This window comes from Triturus cristatus, chromosome 3_1, assembly GCF_964204655.1.
Source record: "Triturus cristatus chromosome 3_1, aTriCri1.1, whole genome shotgun sequence".
NCBI lineage: Eukaryota > Metazoa > Chordata > Amphibia > Caudata > Salamandridae > Triturus > Triturus cristatus.
Window position 1 is genome coordinate 868690414 of NC_140583.1, and position 17825 is coordinate 868708238.

Here is a 17825-nt window from a genome sequence, read left to right on the forward strand (position 1 = left end):
GCTTTAGATAACTTTTGAGCCCTCCTGAGGCACAGCCGGGAGTAGCAAGGAAAACTGAGCATAACTTTGTTTTAAAACTGTAAAATTTCACTTTGCTTTTAAAATCACTCACCTTCCCTGTCACATCACTGCAGTGTGCAGGCACCCTTTCCTGCTGAAAAACGAGCACTGGTAAGGGCAAAATCGCTGTTTTCCCGCCAACTTCATTCCCCTCTCCCTGACTGGGACATGCCCACCTTGAGGCCACGCCTCCCCTCTTCAAAGTTATAAAAGACGCGCTGACTACTAGCGCTTTAGATAACTTTTGAACCCTCCTGAGGCACAGCCAGGAGTAGCAAGGAAAACTGAGCATAACTTTGTTTTAAAAGTGTAAAATTTCACTTTGCTTTTAAAATCACTCACCTTCCCTGTTACATCACTGCAGTGTGCAGGCACCCTTTTCTGCTGAAAAACGAGCACTGGTAAGGGCAAAATCGCCGTTTTCCCGCCAACTTCATTCCCCTCTCCCTGACTGGGACACGCCCACCTTGAGGCCACGCCCCCCCTCTTCAAAGTTATAAAAGACGCGCTGACTACTAGCGCTTTAGATAACTTTTGAACCCTCCTGAGGCACAGCCGGGAGTAGCAAGGAAAACTGAGCATAACTTTGTTTTAAAAGTGTAAAATTTCACTTTGCTATTAAAATCACTCACCTTCCCTGTCACATCACTGCAGTGTGCAGGCACCCTTTCCTGCTGAAAAACGTGCACTGGTAAGGGCAAAATCGCTGTTTTCCCGCCAACTTCATTCCCCTCTCCCTGACTGGGACACGCCCACCTTGAGGCCACGCCCCCCTCTTCAAAGTTATAAAAGACGCGCTGACTACTAGCGCTTTAGATAACTTTTGAACCCTCCTGAGGCACAGCCGGGAGTAGCAAGGAAAACTGAGCATAACTTTGTTTTAAAAGTGTAAAATTTCACTTTGCTATTAAAATCACTCACCTTCCCTGTCACATCACTGCAGTGTGCAGGCACCCTTTCCTGCTGAAAAATGAGCACTGGTAAGGGCAAAATCGCCGTTTTCCCGCCAACTTCATTCCCCTCTCCCTGACTGGGACACGCCCACCTTGAGGCCACGTCTCTCGCATTGCTCCCTCCCTACAAATATGTGCATGTTCCGAGCGCAGCGGGCGCGACGAATGCGCGCCGAAGGCGCGCATAAGGCAAGCTTGTCTGTGCTCGTCCGTGCCGAGACCGGGCCAGGGGCCAGAACCTCTGATCAATCCCTGCGACAGGCTCCCCACATCTACCCCAAATCTACATTGATGGCACTGCGCACGCCTAACACCGACTGCGCTCAATATAATCCACACCTATGGTCAGATACCACAAAATTTACATGTCCCCACTGGAACGTGAAGCTACAGATAATGAATGAAAAAATCAAAACGCATGCTGTCACTGCATCTATGTCTTCCGACATCACCGCTGCACCAATCAATGCACGATCTCTTGTCAAGCACCGGCAAGAAATACACGATCTTATTTTTAACAACAACCTTGATTGTCTCTTTCTCACGGAGACATGGACGGATGGAGCATCCGATCCTGACATGGCAGTTGCGACCCCCCCAGCCTATAACGCCTATCGCCTAGATAGAGTGGGGCAGCGCGGAGGAGGACTAGCCATCATCGCCCGCGACCACATAACGGTCAGAATATCTCACATTCACTCCACCTCCTGCAAAGCCCTTCTTTTCGATCTTAAACTCACCCCATCGTTTCATTTTAAAGGCATCCTACTATATCGACCACCAGGCTCTCGCACCAACTTTCTAGCAAATCTGGGTGCAATACTAGAAGCTCCAGCGCTGGAAGACTCATTTACATTATTGGGCGACTTGAACTTCCATCTTGAGAATGCATCTGACAAAGATACCCAGTCCTTGATATCAGACATGCACACCATGAGTCTTCGGCAACTGGTAACCACCCCCACCCATATAGCCGGTCACACGTTAGACGGCATTTTTACTAAAATATGCAAGGCGTTAATATAATAGATACCTTACCAATGCCATGGACCGACCACTTCGCCATTTTTATAAAAATATCAGTCACATTAAATAGACTCAGACCCCACTCTGTACCGAAACCATCAAAGTTTGGAAGGACATCGATCACGCTGAGCTAACGAGCCTACTTGAAAAAACTCGTCCTGACTCAACATTTGATCCAAACTTAGCCACACGACAATTTCAGGAGTGGATAGGTACCGCCACCCACTCCTTAGCCCCAACTAAAAAACTCTCTAGAAACAGAGCAACGCCATCAGCCCCATGGTTTACAGAGGAGCTCCGTATTAAGAGGCAATTCTGTAGAAACAGGGAGAGACATTGGCGCAGATCCCACAGCGCTGAAAGCAAGACCAGCTATAAGGAAGCACTCGGACAATACAAAGCTCTTATTGTCGAGACAAAAAAATCCTATTTCACTGAACAAATCAATTCTGCTAAAAACTCAAGTAAAAAACTTTTTGAGATAACTAAGGTCTTAGCGGGAAACGCACCGGACCTGAATCCTCCACAATCCCAAGTCTTTTGTGATTCTCTGGCTGATTTCTTTTTCACAAAGGTAAATGATATATATCAAGCATTCTCCACAAAAACAGTAATCAGCCCCCCCATATCTAACAACGGGACCAACAATATCGAACTTTCTCAGTTCTTAGACCTTGGAGAAACACAAATCAAGGAAACAACGGCCACAATCAAATCAGGCTCAACATTAGATCCTTGTCCTCTAAAAGTCATTCGTCCGATCATGGACTATCTCTCCCCTGACATTGTATCAATCTGCAACACAATGTTCAGAACTGGGATATACCCAGACTCCCTTAAAAATACCTTGGTCAAACCCCTACTTAAGAAAGTTAATTTGGACAAAGACCAACCAAAAAACTACCGCCCCATAGCCAGTCTCCCCTTTTTAGCAAAGGTAGTGGAAAAGGCTATGAACTCACAACTCTCAGAGTTCATAGAAAAACATCAACTACTGGACAACACCCAATTTGGTTTCCGCAAGTTCCACGGAACCGGAACTGCCTTAATAAAAGCTACAGAGGACATAAGAGTGATCCGGGACCAGGGAGGTACAGCAATACTCGTACTGCTCGATCTGTCGGCAGCCTTCGACACGGTCGACCACAAGATCCTGGTCGACCGTGCCGAAAACCTGGGCATCCGCCACATGGCTAGAAATCTGCTCTCCTCCTTCTTGGCCGGTAGATCACAGGTGGTCACACTGGGGCCCTTCCAATCGCACAAGCTGTCACTACCGTGTGGGGTTCCCCAAGGCTCATCCCTTAGTCCGACACTATTCAATATCTACGTGTCGGACCTGGCCTCTGTCATCAAGGCCTATGGGATGAGCCTTACTTCGTACGCGGATGACACCCAGCTTGTGTTGGCCATTAACGGGAATGGAGACAAGGTAGCTGAAAACTTTCAAGAGGGCATGCGGGCGATCGGTGAGTGGATGGCCTCTAACTGTCTAAAGTTAAATGCCGAAAAAACGGAGGTCGTCATATTTGGACATCTCTCCCCAGGATGGTCAAACACCTGGTGGCCCCCCACGCACGGAACACCACCTACACCAGCCATCACCGTCAGAAATCTGGGGGTGATTTTTGACGATAAATTAAATTTTATGGCCCACTCAAATAAAATAGCAGCAACAGCCCATCACAAACTTAGGTTGATCAAGAAAATCATGCCGTTTTTACCAACCTCAGCAGGTAAGACGCTGGTAAGCGCCCTTGTGCTGTCATCTCTTGACTATTGTAACGGCTTATTCATCAACGCCCAAGCAAGAGTGACCAACAAAATGCAGACCATCCAGAATGCTGCAGCCCGCCTCCTGTCTGGAATCCCTAAGTTCTCACCAATCTCTGAGACTATAAGGGACTTGCATTGGCTCAAGATTCGAAACAGGATCAAGTTTAAAGCGCTGTGCATACTCTATAAAGCATTGCACAACTGTGGTCCACATTTCCTGAAATCCCATCTCAGATACCAGCCCTCCATAAGATCGCTCCGATCTAACAACCTTAAAATCCTTCAAATACCACGAACAAAAACAGTTAACTGGGGCGATAGACGCTTCCTTGTGGCAGCTCCCAGGTTATGGAACTCCCTGCCAGCATCCATCAAAGACAGCCCATCCCTGATGCATTTCCGTAGAAAGATAAAGACCTGGCTGTTTGATCAAGAATAGTTACCGGCTTAACCTTGGGAATACCTTCAAAGTTTCTAGCGCCGAGACGCCTACGGGCAATTGTACGCGCTGTATAAATCTAATAAATAAATAAATAAATAAATGTATGAACACATTTTCCCATAGACACAGAATGGGTAAAACCCTTTGATACATATGGCCCTTAGTGAGTAGTACTGCAGAGGACAACTGAAAGTGTATGTAGCCCTTTACAAATCATAACTAGGTGAGCAGTAATACTGATACAAAGGCTGCACTGTTGAACCACTGTGCCAGAAACAATAATGTAGTTCACTTTTGAATAATGTACTGTGTTTCCATTGGTCTTGAATCATCAGTGCATTAAGTACAGTTGTATGTCTGTGGCCATGAGGCCTCACTTAGGGGGTCATTACGATGGCGGCGGCGTTGCGGTGGTTGCTCACGCCCGCCAGTCATGCGGCGGTCCCACCAACCAAATTATGGTACTGGCGGGCGCATCCCGGGGCTTAAAAATTGGTGACGGTGCTGCTGGCTGCAGCACTGTTTGAAATGTTAAAACGTCATGCTGTGTATTTCCCAGCACTATGTGGCAGGCACTACGTGGTGCCTGCCACTTAGTGCTGGGAAATGTTGGGGGGCACCATGGGTACCCCTCCAGTGGACCACCCCAACACAGAGGGGGCCTGCAATAGGCCCCCGAATCCAATCTCCGAGAGCCTTTCCATGGCGGTTAAACCACCATGGAAAGGCTGGCTGAAGCCAGCAGTGTAATCTGGCAGATGGTGCCTGCTAGGCACCGCCACCGTTCCTGTCCGCTCCGCCAGGCAATCATAACGATTGCCTGTGGCGGAAGCGTGGCGGGCGGTCTTTGCACCCGCAACGCTTGCGGAACGATTCCCCCCGCCATCGTAATGTGGCAGGGGAAATTGGCAGTCAGATGGTGGAGGGCCCGCCACCGCACGGCTGGCGGTGGCGGGCCTTCCGTCATCATAATGACCCCCATAGTATTGAAACCATCCATGTTTGTGCACTACTACCACGTAAACGGGAAGTGACAAAACACGCTGCAAAAATTTTGAGTTATTTTTATTTCCACATAAATGTCATCAAACGCTTAATAAAAAGTAGAGGTGAAGGTTTCTGTGCTTTTCTGAGAGCTAGTGCTGCTCAATGATATTCAACTCTCTTTCAGGCGTGTGAAGTTTTGAATTAAGGTTTGTATCTGAGGATCTCTTTTATGTTATATAAAAACATCTTGAAGGTTTGAATCGGTTTGTTCTGCTGCCCTTACTGGTTGTACCTCGCAGATGAAAAACAAATGACAGAACTTGCTGTCAAGTCTTGTCATTTGTTTTTCGTCTGCGAGGTACAAATATTCACAGCTTGCTACTTTCAGAAATGTTTGTCTTTTACCCTTATTGTTTTTAATAAGGTATTTCAGAGGGTTACTGTTCCTGTTGCTATGATCATTGTTTGGCTGTCAGAATTGTAAGAATTGGGCTCACTTGCCACATGGCATTCAAGGCAGGCATTTATGCCAGCCACTTTAAAATGTCAACAACCACCACTGGGAGATGTTTAGGCCAGGTGTTGTTCAAAGAGAAGAGCTTTGATGTCTTTTTTTAAAGTGACATGATGTGGTCAGGCGGAGGTTCAGTGGGAGGGAGTTTCAGAGTCTTGTGGTGCTTCCAGCGAAGGATTGGTCATGTACTGCTCGTGCTTTAGGTGGGAGGTTCGAGGAGGAGCAATTGAGCATTTCCTAATCTCAGTCAGAGCCTGAGATAGTCAGTTTCTTGGAGAAATACGAGGAGTGAAGAGCTTTATGAGTGGTGCAGGCAGTTTTAAATTGAGCTCTCACATCTATGTGAGTAGACACAGGCTAAGCTTCCAGATTAAAGAAGTGGTGGTCAAAATACTCGGGGAACGTGGTGTGTGGGGGGAATTCGGACAGGTTATACTACCTGACACTTCATGGCTTCTCTATTCAGATGGCCAAGATCTCTGTTGCATCACTGGTGCAGAGCAGGGTGAACAGGCTATTGCATCCATATATTTGGTCAGTTTCCTTCCTCTACTCCCCTGACAATATCTGTGGGACATCTCAGCCAAACGTTATGCTTGGTGATGACATGGGGTTGGCTCTGCAAAGTGCAATCCACTGTTCTCAAAAGTCAGTTCGGTTGAAGGCAAGCCTTTTTAATGCCAGTCTCCTACTTTCTCTGGCATGTTCTTGTATTGTATTTATCTCATTTTCACTATCACATTTTTATTTGTATTCATCTAATTTTCGCTATCACATTTTAAGCACTGCTCTGACTGGAGTCTCTGGTATAACAACAAGCAATTGCAATGCAATCGCTCTCGCCTTTGGGACCTTATATTTATTTAGCTATGCAGCACATTAGCCTGGGTGCTGAAACATCTACTGTTCTTTAACATGGAGGGAAAGTAAGCACCAAACGCGTGACACACCAGGTATGGGAACACATGGAGAGAAATATTGCCTTACAGCAGGAAATGGTATAGTCCAAAGCTCTGTTTTTACTATAAAATCATGGCCTTCGTTGGTCATATCACTGAAAATACAAGGTTTGAAAAAAATATTGTCTATAGGTGCTCGTGGAAGATCATTTCTATGGACTGGAATCTAGAGAATGCTGAAGTGATTCTGGTATTTTACTGACCTCTGCTGGTCGTTTTCTATCAAGAAAGTTAAATGGAGGCAGTTGCCCAAAAATTTTTAAAAATAAAGTCCCTCAGCAGAAAGCAATTCTGGTATGTTACTGACCTTTGCTGGTCGTTTTTTATCAAGACAGTTACATAAAGGCAGTTGAACAGAAAAAAAAAGTCCCTAAGCGGAAGATGACCAGTCCTATGGCTGATCTCCAGAGCCCACAAAGCACATACACATATAAGTATATAATAAGTATATACTAAAGTATATACAAGAGGTCTCGAATGTTCGATCTAAAAATGGCATGTCCTAAAGTGGAGCCTGGTAGGCATCTACCAAATCTGAACCACGTATGAATGGCCCCTGGAAGTCAGATGACCAAAAGTTACCTTTGTGCAGTGTCAACAAACTCCTAAATGGTGACAGACTGTAGTCAGTGGTTGAACAATAACCTGTTTTGAATAACACCCAAATTATTTTACTCAATTGTATTTTCAAGACTTAAAAATTATATTTCATGTACGTACAAGCTATAGTATTCTCTTTTTTAAACAAGATTACACTGGATCCGATGTCAAAGTCACTATTAGCATCCTTTGGGAAAGCAAATTATGCTATTATCTAATTAGGTCTAGACAGAGCTTGGTCCTGCTGGAATGCCGATTTACTAGAATCAGGATTCTGTAAATCCTTTTATCCACTACTAAACCAACCTCCAATTTCGTTAGATTTCCAGCTGATATCAGTTATGGTCTCTGCCAAACGGCCTAATATTTTAGCCTATTTTCTGTCTGTTCGGTCAGGTGACGTCCTGATGACCATGACCACCATATAGGACTACAACTTTCACAGTTAAACCTTTTAATTCCTCTTCCTCACACAACCCACAACTAAGTGTTTTTATTGACGTCTCTGACACAAGACTTGTATTTATGCGTAACTCTAGTTTTAAAACAATCCTTATGTTTAGTGGGCACAAGACAGTGGAAATAGAAAAGATGGATCTCACGCCTCCTCTGGTGGATTCTTCCTGCTGAATTGATCAGCAGAAATTCCGGTCTAGAGCAAAGGAAGAAAGCAGCAAGCACCTCAGACGTAGTTGCACTCTAGAAAATGCTTTGACTAAATCTTTGAAAACCAGATTGAAAGTGAGAAGAGAGTAGACACACGCAACTAGAATAAGGCAAAAGTATCATATTGCTTTTGTGTCGTGTTGTAGAACAGTCGGGCCTAGCATCGCGAAACTAAATTTTAAATAAGAAAGGCTGGTAAAGATATTTTGGTATTGTTGGAAAGGCGTTCGCCGGAAGGGGGTTCGATACTCGTCCTGCCCACCCCTTTGACCCACCTCTCCCAAATAAGCCGAACCAGGCGCGCACACCCTGAACTGCACTGTGAACAGAGGGACACCACACGTATTCTTTGTAGGACGATAAGTTCTTTTATCGATGATTTCAAGGGATCTTTATGACCCAAAAGGCGAATAGTACAGCAGTGGCACAACGTACCACAAGTCAGTCGTGGGGAATGGGGGTAGCGGGACAGTCTTTCAAGATAGTGTCTCTGCGAAATACCCTGCGGAAGCTCACAATCCTCGAGCCGGAGGGTGTCGTGTCTCTGGGCGATCTCTTCCCGAGTCGTCCTCAAGGGGAGCGCCGCGAGTCTCTCAGCAGGCACAGGTGGTCGGAGTTCAGGAGCCGCGATTCCGTCAGCAGGGCTCAGATGGTTCAATAGCTGGGGGCCGCGAGTCACTCAGCAGGCCTAGGTGGTTCAGTGTTCGGGAGCCGCGACCTAGTCCGCAGGGCTCAGATGGTTCAATAGCAAGAGGCCGCGAGTCACTCAGCAGGCCCAGGTGACTTCAGCGTTCAGGAGCCGCGACAGCGTCTGCAGGCTCAGATGGTTCCAGGTCTTCTCTGTCCTTGTTTCTCCGGCACCCCTTGTTATACTCCGCTGGTTCTTTAAAGTCCAGAGTGCTCGCAGAGGGGGGACTGGGGTGACGGAGGGAGTTCGGCGGGATTCCCTGCCGCTCACTTCTTTGGTCTTTTCAGGTGGGCCTGGGAGGGACCCCAGACGCTTGGTAGGGGAGGCGCCTGCTCCCCAGGGGCCTGGTGGCCGATTGAGTCCTCCCGGGGAAGGCGACCCGAGGTGTGACTGGGCTGGCGCCTCTGGGTCTGTGTTGAGGCTCCCGCTTCCTTGGTTGGACATGCGTGGTAGGGTGGTGAGTTGGTCAGGCCTCTGGCCGGCCCGCGGATCGGGGGTGGCTGGGGCGGCCGGAGTCGGGGATGTCGTGTCTTGAGGGTGGTTGCCGGTTGGCTGGATGGTGGAGAGGGCCACGCCGTGAGGCCGGTCTCACACGCGTCCCCCCCAGCTGAAAGGCGTGGAGAACTACCCATCCACTGGGGGGTTCTCCTCGCCGAAGCGGAAGAACCGGGACAGGCCGTCGGCGTTGGCATGATCCGTCCCGGGGCGATGTTCGACAGTGAAATCCATCCCTTGGAGGGAGATGGACCATCGTAGTAGCTTGGGGTTCTCCCCCCTCATCCGCATTAGCCATTGCAAGGGCCGGTGGTCCGTCTGTACTCGAAAATGGGTTCCGAACAAGTAGGGCCGCAGTTTCTTGAGGGCCCAGACTACGGCAAAGGCCTCTCGCTCTATAGTACTCCAACGCTGCTCTCTCGGCAGCAGCCTTCGGCTGATGAAAGCTATGGGCTGATCAATGCCCTTGTCATCGAACTGCGAGAGCACGGCCCCGATGCCATGTTCGGATGCGTCGGTCTGGACCACGAACTCTTGGGAGTAGTCGGGGGCCTTGAGTACGGGAGCGGTGCTCATGGCGGTTTTCAAGGCGTCGAACGCCTGCTGGCACTGGGGGGTCCACTGCACCTTCTGCGGAAGCTTCTTGGAGGTCAATTCTGTGAGGGGCCCTGCGATACTACCATAATTTTTAATGAACCTCCGGTAGTACCCCGTAAGGCCCAGGAAGGCCCGAACCTCTGTCTGCGTGGTGGGGGGCTCCCAGGACTTGATGGCATCGATCTTCGGCTGGAGAGGGGCGACCTGGCCGCTGCCCACCTGATGCCCCAGGTAGACCACGGAGCCTTGTCCGAGCTGGCATTTGCTGGCTTTCACTGTCAGGCCTGCTCGGCGCAGGGCCATTAGTACTTGTCGGAGGTGCTGGAGATGCTCGTGCCATTGAGAGTTGAATACGGCGATGTCGTCAAGGTACGCTGCGCTGAACTCCTCGAGTCCGGCCAGGACCTTGTTCACCAACCGCTGGAACGTGGCTGGGGCGTTTTTCATTCCGAACGGCATGACCCTGAAGCGGTAGTGGCCATCTGGCGTGGAGAAGGCAGAGCGCTCTTTCGCCCCTTCCGTGAGAGCGATCTGCCAGTACCCGCAGGTCAGGTCGAAAGTGCTGAGGAACTGGGCGGCCCCCAGGCGGTCGATGAGCTCGTCGGCTCGGGGAATAGGGTGAGCGTCTGCCCGGGTGACCGCGTTGAGCCCCCGATAGTCTACACAGAATCTTAGTTCGGGGGCGACCCCTGGGGAGGCCGCCTTCGGGACCAGAACCACCGGGCTGGCCCAGGGGCTGTCGGAGGGCTCGATGACCCCCAGGTTGAGCATTTTCTGTACCTCGGTCTTGATGCAGGTGCGGACCCGGTCAGGCACCCGGTAGGCTCGGTGTCTCACAGGCGGGCAGTCGCCGGTGTCCACGTCGTGGACACACCAGTCGGTCACCCTTGGAATGAGGGAGAAGAGGTCTGCGAATTGTCCGAGCAGCTGGCGGCAGTCGTCGGCCTGCTGGGGAGTGAGGGTGGCCGACAGTGTCACACCCTCCACGGAACCGTCCAGTTCTTTCGTGCACAGGAGGTCGGGCAGGGGTTCAGTGTCTTCTTCTGCCCCCTCATCGGTGGCCAGTAGCAAACTCAATTCTGTCCTTACGAAGTGGGGCTTGAGACGGTTTACGTGGAGGACCCGGAGGGGGTTCCGTGGGGACTGTACATCGACCAGATACGTGACCTGGCTCTTCCGTTCGACCACCTTGAATGGGCCAGTCCATTTGTCTTGTAGGGCGCAGGGTTTCACCGGAGCCATGACCCAAACCTGCTGGCCCGGCTGGAACTCGACCAGGGTTGCGTTCTGGTCATACCAGCGCTTCATTTCTTCTTGGCTGGCCTCGAGGTTAGCCTCTGCAAGTTCTCTAAACTTCCTTGTCTGGTTGCGGAGCGCCAGGATGTAGCGGAACACATCCGGGGGTGTCCCCCGGGGGCTTGTCTCCCAGCCCTCTTTGACTAGGCTCAGGGGCCCTCGAACGGGATGTCCGTACAGCAGTTCGAAGGGGCTGAACCCCAGAGACTTTTGGGGAACCTCCCGGTACGCAAATAGGAGGCAAGGGAGGAGGACGTCCCATTTCCGGCGCAGGGGCTCTTCGAGGCCCAGGATCATTCCCTTCAGAGTTCGGTTGAAGCGTTCCACCAGGCCGTTGCCCTGGGGGTGGTAGGGGGTCGTGAACTTATACGTGACTCCGCACTGCTGCCACAGGGACTTCATGTAGCGGGATATAAAGTTCGTGCCGCGATCACTCACAACCTCGCGGGGAAATCCGACACGGGAGAAGATCCCCATGAGAGCCCGGCCCATCACGGGAGCCGTCACGGTGCGGAGGGGGATGGCCTCGGGGTAGCGGATGGCATGGTCCACCAGGACAAGGATGAATCTGTGGCCCTGGGCGGTCTTCGGATCCAGGGGTCCCACGATGTCGATGCCGACCCGCTCGAACGGGGTACTCAAAACGGGGAACGGTTGTAAGGGAGCTTTGCATTTTCCGCCACTCTTCCCACTGCCCTGGCACGTGAGGCATGATTTGCAGTGTGCTTCTACATTCGCTCGCATCTTGGGCCAATAGAAGTGGGTAACCAATCGCTGATATGTCTTGTCTTGGCCTAAGTGGCCTGCCAAGGGTACATCGTGGGCCAGGCCCAGGAGGAGGCTCCGGAACCGCAGGGGTACCACCAGTACTCGTGCTGCGCCGAGCTCGGCGGACTTTTGCTCGCTGTAGAGGAGGCCATTGTCCCAATAGACCCAATGGGTTCCGGTTTGGTCACCGGCGACCTGGGCTTCGGCTTGTTGTCTAAGTCCCTCGAGGGAGGGGCAAGTGGTCTGTTCCTGGCAGAACTCTTTGCGGGAGGGCCCCCCTTCGCAGTGCCACTGGGCCAACTCGGGCAGTTCTTCGAGTTCCATCGGGGCCTCTGGGGCGGAAGGTTCCGGTCCTTCCCCTGGGTTAGTGTCTCCTTCTTCCTCGGAAGGAGGGTTGTCTGCTTCTGGTAGGGGGTCCCTGCTCTCGGGGAAAGTGTTCGGTAAGAGGGCTTCACCGCCCTTGGAGGGGGCCACTCGTGCGGTCATGGAGCGCGTGGTGGCGCAGACCCATTCTGGTAGGCCCATCATCTCCAGGTGGGCTCTTCGTTCTACCTGCCCCCACGGGGAACTCTCCAGGTCGTTGCCCAGGAGGCAGTCTACGGGCTGCGAGGTCCGGACCGCTACCTTCAGTTCTCCGGAGACCCCTCCCCACTCGAAGGGCACCAGGGCCATCTGGCAGAGGCTCTCAGAATTGTCGGAGGATACGACCGGACAGAGGGCTCCGGCTAGGATCTGGTCTTCGGAAATTAGGCTGCGGTGGACCGCGGTGACACTCGCCCCGGTGTCGCGAAGGCCCTCGACTCGGTGGCCGTTGATGGTCACCCGCTGTCGGTACTTTTCTGTGTTGGCGGGCAAGGGTGTCCCGGGGACCATTTCTCGATCACCAAGGGAGACCAGGGCCATGGCCGCTGGTTCCCATTCCTCGGAGTCTTCCATTTCTTCCCCCAGAGCCACGGAGGCCATCTGCCGGGTCGGGGGGTTGGTCGTGGTGGTTCGCTGATACTGGGGACACTGGGGGTCATTGGCGTAGTGTCCGGACTGCTGGCAGCGGAAGCAGGTGATCCTAGCTCGTGGACCTGGTCGTCCTGGGGCTCCGGTGCTGGCTGGAGACTGGGCCGAACCCGCCGCTGGTGGGCTGCTGGGGGGGCGGGTGGAGGACCCCCCGGCAAAGTCTCTTGGTCGGCCGTGGTTCCCTCCGCCCCTCTGGCGGGGGGGACCCTGACTGTGGCGGCCGTAGTCCCCCACGGGGCCCCGGGTGGCCCGGGTGTTCACCCAACGATCAGCCTCAGCGGCCAGCTTCCGAGGGTCGGTGAGTTTACTGTCTAGGAGATGCTGGCGCAGTTCTATAAAGCAATTGGCCGCTAAATGTTCCCAGGCGATCAGATCGAACAGTTCTTCGAAGGTGGAGACCTTGCTGCCCTTGATCCACCCGTCCAAGGCTCGGCTGTAAAAGTTCACGTATTCGACCCACGTGGTGCCCGGTATCTTTTTGCAATCTCGGAACCGTTGTCGGTACATTTCGGGGGTGAGTCCGTACCGGCCCACGAGGGCTTCCTTCATGTGGCTGTAGGAGTTCATGACCGCGGAGGGCAGATCGAGCAGAGTGTCCCTTCCTTCGCTTAAGAACCGGCCCCATAGGCCAGCCCCCCAATCCTTCTGCGGGACTCGGTGAGAGGTCATGGCGACTTCGTAGGCCTTAAACCACTGCTGGATATCATCGTTCTTATAATACTCCTTGACCACATCCTTGGGGATGTGAACTTTGGTTTCCCCGGCGGGAGCGGGCTGTGGATTCCCGTGCGGCTGTGACTTTTCGTGTCTAGCCCGCCACTCAATCTCCTTCAGGCCGCGTTCATGTTCTAGCTGGAGTTTCTTTTCGTCGTGCTCCCTTTGGAGTCTCTTCTCTTCGAGTTCCCCTTGTAGCCGTAACTGCTCGATGGCTAACTTCTTCTCTGCCAGTTTTATCTCTCCCTCGATTTTTAGTTTTGCCAGTTCTAGTTCGTGGTTGCGGCTTCTCTCTCGGTCCGCTAGTTCCTCGGAGGACAGGTTCCCCTCTGGCCCGTTGTTTCTCGCCGGGGTGCTTGTTTGTTCATGGGTAGAGTCTTCTTCCGTTTGGGTCGGGGGCGCCCCCGTCTCGACCCAGGCTTTCAGTACTTTCTGGAAGTCTTTCTTTGTGCTTAGTCCGGTGGTAGCGATGCCAAGGTCTTTGCAAAACTGTTTGAGTTCTCTATGCGTGTAATAGTCCAATTGATCCTCTCGGAACGGTGAGCTTATTTCGGTACCTGCGGCACCCAGGGGGGTTTCTCCTTCCATCTCTGTTTGGTAGTGCGTCAGTCGTTCCTGCACGCTCTCTTTCGGTGTCGGCTCGGATCCCGTCGTCTGCCACCAAATGTTGGAAAGGCGTTCGCCGGAAGGGGGTTCGATACTCGTCCTGCCCACCCCTTTGACCCACCTCTCCCAAATAAGCCGAACCAGGCGCGCACACCCTGAACTGCACTGTGAACAGAGGGACACCACACGTATTCTTTGTAGGACGATAAGTTCTTTTATCGATGATTTCAAGGGATCTTTATGACCCAAAAGGCGAATAGTACAGCAGTGGCACAACGTACCACAAGTCAGTCGTGGGGAATGGGGGTAGCGGGACAGTCTTTCAAGATAGTGTCTCTGCGAAATACCCTGCGGAAGCTCACAATCCTCGAGCCGGAGGGTGTCGTGTCTCTGGGCGATCTCTTCCCGAGTCGTCCTCAAGGGGAGCGCCGCGAGTCTCTCAGCAGGCACAGGTGGTCGGAGTTCAGGAGCCGCGATTCCGTCAGCAGGGCTCAGATGGTTCAATAGCTGGGGGCCGCGAGTCACTCAGCAGGCCTAGGTGGTTCAGTGTTCGGGAGCCGTGACCTAGTCCGCAGGGCTCAGATGGTTCAATAGCAAGAGGCCGCGAGTCACTCAGCAGGCCCAGGTGACTTCAGCGTTCAGGAGCCGCGACAGCGTCTGCAGGCTCAGATGGTTCCAGGTCTTCTCTGTCCTTGTTTCTCCGGCACCCCTTGTTATACTCCGCTGGTTCTTTGAAGTCCGGAGTGCTCACAGAGGGGGGACTGGGGTGACGGAGGGGGTTCGGCGGGATTCCCTGCCGCTCACTTCTTTGGTCTTTTCAGGTGGGCCTGGGAGGGACCCCAGACGCTCGGTAGGGGAGGCGCCTGCTCCCCAGGGGCCTGGTGGCCGATTGAGTCCTCCCGGGGAAGGCGACCCGAGGTGTGACTGGGCTGGCGCCTCTGGGTCTGTGTTGAGGCTCCCGCTTCCTTGGTTGGACATGCGTGGTAGGGTGGTGAGTTGGTCAGGCCTCTGGCCGGCCCGCGGATCGGGGGTGGCTGGGGCGGCCGGAGTCGGGGATGTCGTGTCTTGAGGGTGGTTGCCGGTTGGCTGGATGGTGGAGAGGGCCACGCCGTGAGGCCGGTCTCACACGTATGTATCAATGGTACGCATTAGAATCAGCTTCATGAACGTGAGTATCCTGTCTGTGTGTGTATGAGCCTCACTTTGGAAACATAGGCGACAGAGCTCCAAGACAATGCAGAGTGCCTAAATTACAGGAGCTCAACATGCAAGCATTAGATTTCCCAGGAATGCTGGCAATCAGTCACCTCGGAAGGAGTGTCCCGTCACGCCAGCCTGGCTCCCAATGGTTAAGAAATTGATTCAGGTGGAGGACAGTAAATGGGCAGCATCCCTGAGTCACTACACAAGGAGTAGCAAATGTGTGGGTGCAATCGGTAGCCATGGCATAGTAGACCCATATATTTTCTAGGCTAGAAGATAGCCCAATAGAGACCAGAACATTAAATGCCCAAATATGTTGGACACCCACATCTATAATCTAACCATGTAAAGTAGTTAGGGTGGTAAAGATCTTTGAGAACCACAGGTCTTGATCGTCATTTTCACGAACTACCTCCAGTGTCCTTTAGAGTGACCTAACCAGGGTGAGTTAGGTGCCATTCTAGGGAAGACGCGGACCAGCACCTTCGAGGGCTGGAAGATAAATGTACACTAGGTAAAGCTTGCTTGGGGGACCCTTTTCACCACGAGAGGAAACAAGGGGGTTGGGGGATGAGAAAGAGAGAACGAGAGAGAGAGAGAGAAAGAGAGTGTGTTTGTGTGTGTGCGTGTCTATGAAGTTAGATAAAATGCTCTATACATAATGATACTATATCATACAATATTATGCCATATCATAACATAAAATACAAAGAAAGTAATATAATATAGTATAGCAACCCTTGTTTCATTATAGATGTACTCCGTTTGTTAATGATATTCCTTCATTTGACCAAGGAAGACTACTGAACAAAACAGAAACGTTGCACTGAAAATATGTGCATTCTTTTTTTTACCATTTTCTAAGGCTTCTGCATCAGGCACTTCACTTTTGTCTGTTTGATGTTGGGACGAAATGGCAGTAAACTCAATGTTCCCAATGTTGAGGATCCCAGCCAAGATACGGTAGACAGAATTCACTTCCTGCAAATCAACACAAAAATTAGGCTTACCAAAGCAGCCGTCTGGAAAAGGTAGACATGGCTCCGATGGGTAACTGAAGAGCCAAATATAATTCAATAATAATGCATAAAAAAGTAAATAAATGCATTCTTGCACAATCACCACTTTAGTTACCAAAGAGGGTCTTCTCCTTGAAATGGATCAGCTAGTGGTTGTCATCAGGGATTTTTTTTCATTTGGATTATTACAACATTTTTGATGCCTACTCTGAGATTAGTACAATTCCCTATTTGGTCGGAAACACGTTTTCCAGCTGAATTGGGAATTACAAGAAAACTGCAGTTCTGGTATTCCTTCCCTGGACATTTCACAGACTAAAAGCTGGTAAAATATCTGGGCAAAAAAGGTGGAATTACTATCAGAATTATGTGTGATATCTCCAATATGGAAATTCATCATTTTTAAGAAACAGCTTATGGAAAAAGCTTTAATTCCGTTGAATCCTTACATCCTGCAATTAGATCCGCCAAGGGAAATTTTCATGCAGCCTATGTCAGTGTCCTAAAAAAAGAAATCCATAAACTGTACAGGATCTAAAACCAGGCCATCTGACCCTGCCTGAATCTGAAGATACAGGACGGTATAGCCCTTAATTAAATCACTGTTGCTAACTCCCCGAGGAGCAGGTAAACATATGGAATACTCTGTGCATTATGAATACACCATACAGAGTGTCTTGTCTGACATAACTATTTAAGTGCACCCTTCAATATGTTTCCACTTGCCCACCAATTCAAAATGGAGAGTTCCAATTCTAAAATCCAAGTCTGCAATTTGTATAATTTTATGGACACTGATTTTAGAGAACTGCTTAATTTTGGGATGAGAGCTAAAACAACCATGTTCAGAGAGTCCCACCTTTCCGAAATAACTCTCCCCTTATGGAATGACACCCCAACCTGAGCAACTAACTGAGACCACCCTCCCCCAAGGCTAGAGGGGTCAAACCCGATTTTATCAAGGAATTACGTGCTCCCCTCTGCCATTCCTGCTCACCAGCTGGCATAAGTGGATTAAACACGGTGAAGTGGCCATAAATTGACGTGTCCGTGCTAAACAAAATGCTAAATAAAATAAATACGATTTTGTATTTGCATTTCGTATTTCAGCTTAACATCAACAAAATTAAATTGCATATAAAATTTAACCAACCATTGTATTTCCCTACTCCGTTTTACTCTATTACCTTCCAAAATTCCTTGATTACAGAATTAAGACTCTAATGATCCATAAGACATCACTGACATTTTCTACATGTATCCCCACTGTTGGGATGGATCTGGGACAGGAAGTCAAATGATATAACAGATGCCACTAATTTGCTAGTTTGTGTTTCAAGTGCTACCCTCTATGATTCTGGGAATTCTCAGCATTTTTGGACATGAGCAATCACTTTTGCTCTACCACATATTGTAATAGTTGATTTATCATTCATTCAAATTTC

The 17825-nt window shown here is 50.6% G+C and overlaps 1 protein-coding gene across 4 annotated transcripts in view; it reads right to left on the reverse strand.

Annotated features, from left to right (window-relative positions):
* Positions 1 to 17825, reverse strand: part of MYO3B (myosin IIIB) — a 2253613-nt gene that overhangs the window by 942027 nt on the left and 1293761 nt on the right. For all 4 annotated transcript variants that reach the window (XM_085645333.1, XM_085645331.1, XM_085645332.1 and 1 more), the window contains one exon: positions 16216 to 16342. In XM_085645333.1, coding sequence (XP_085501459.1) covers positions 16216 to 16342 — 127 coding nt within the window. The remainder of the gene's footprint in view (positions 1 to 16215; positions 16343 to 17825) is intronic.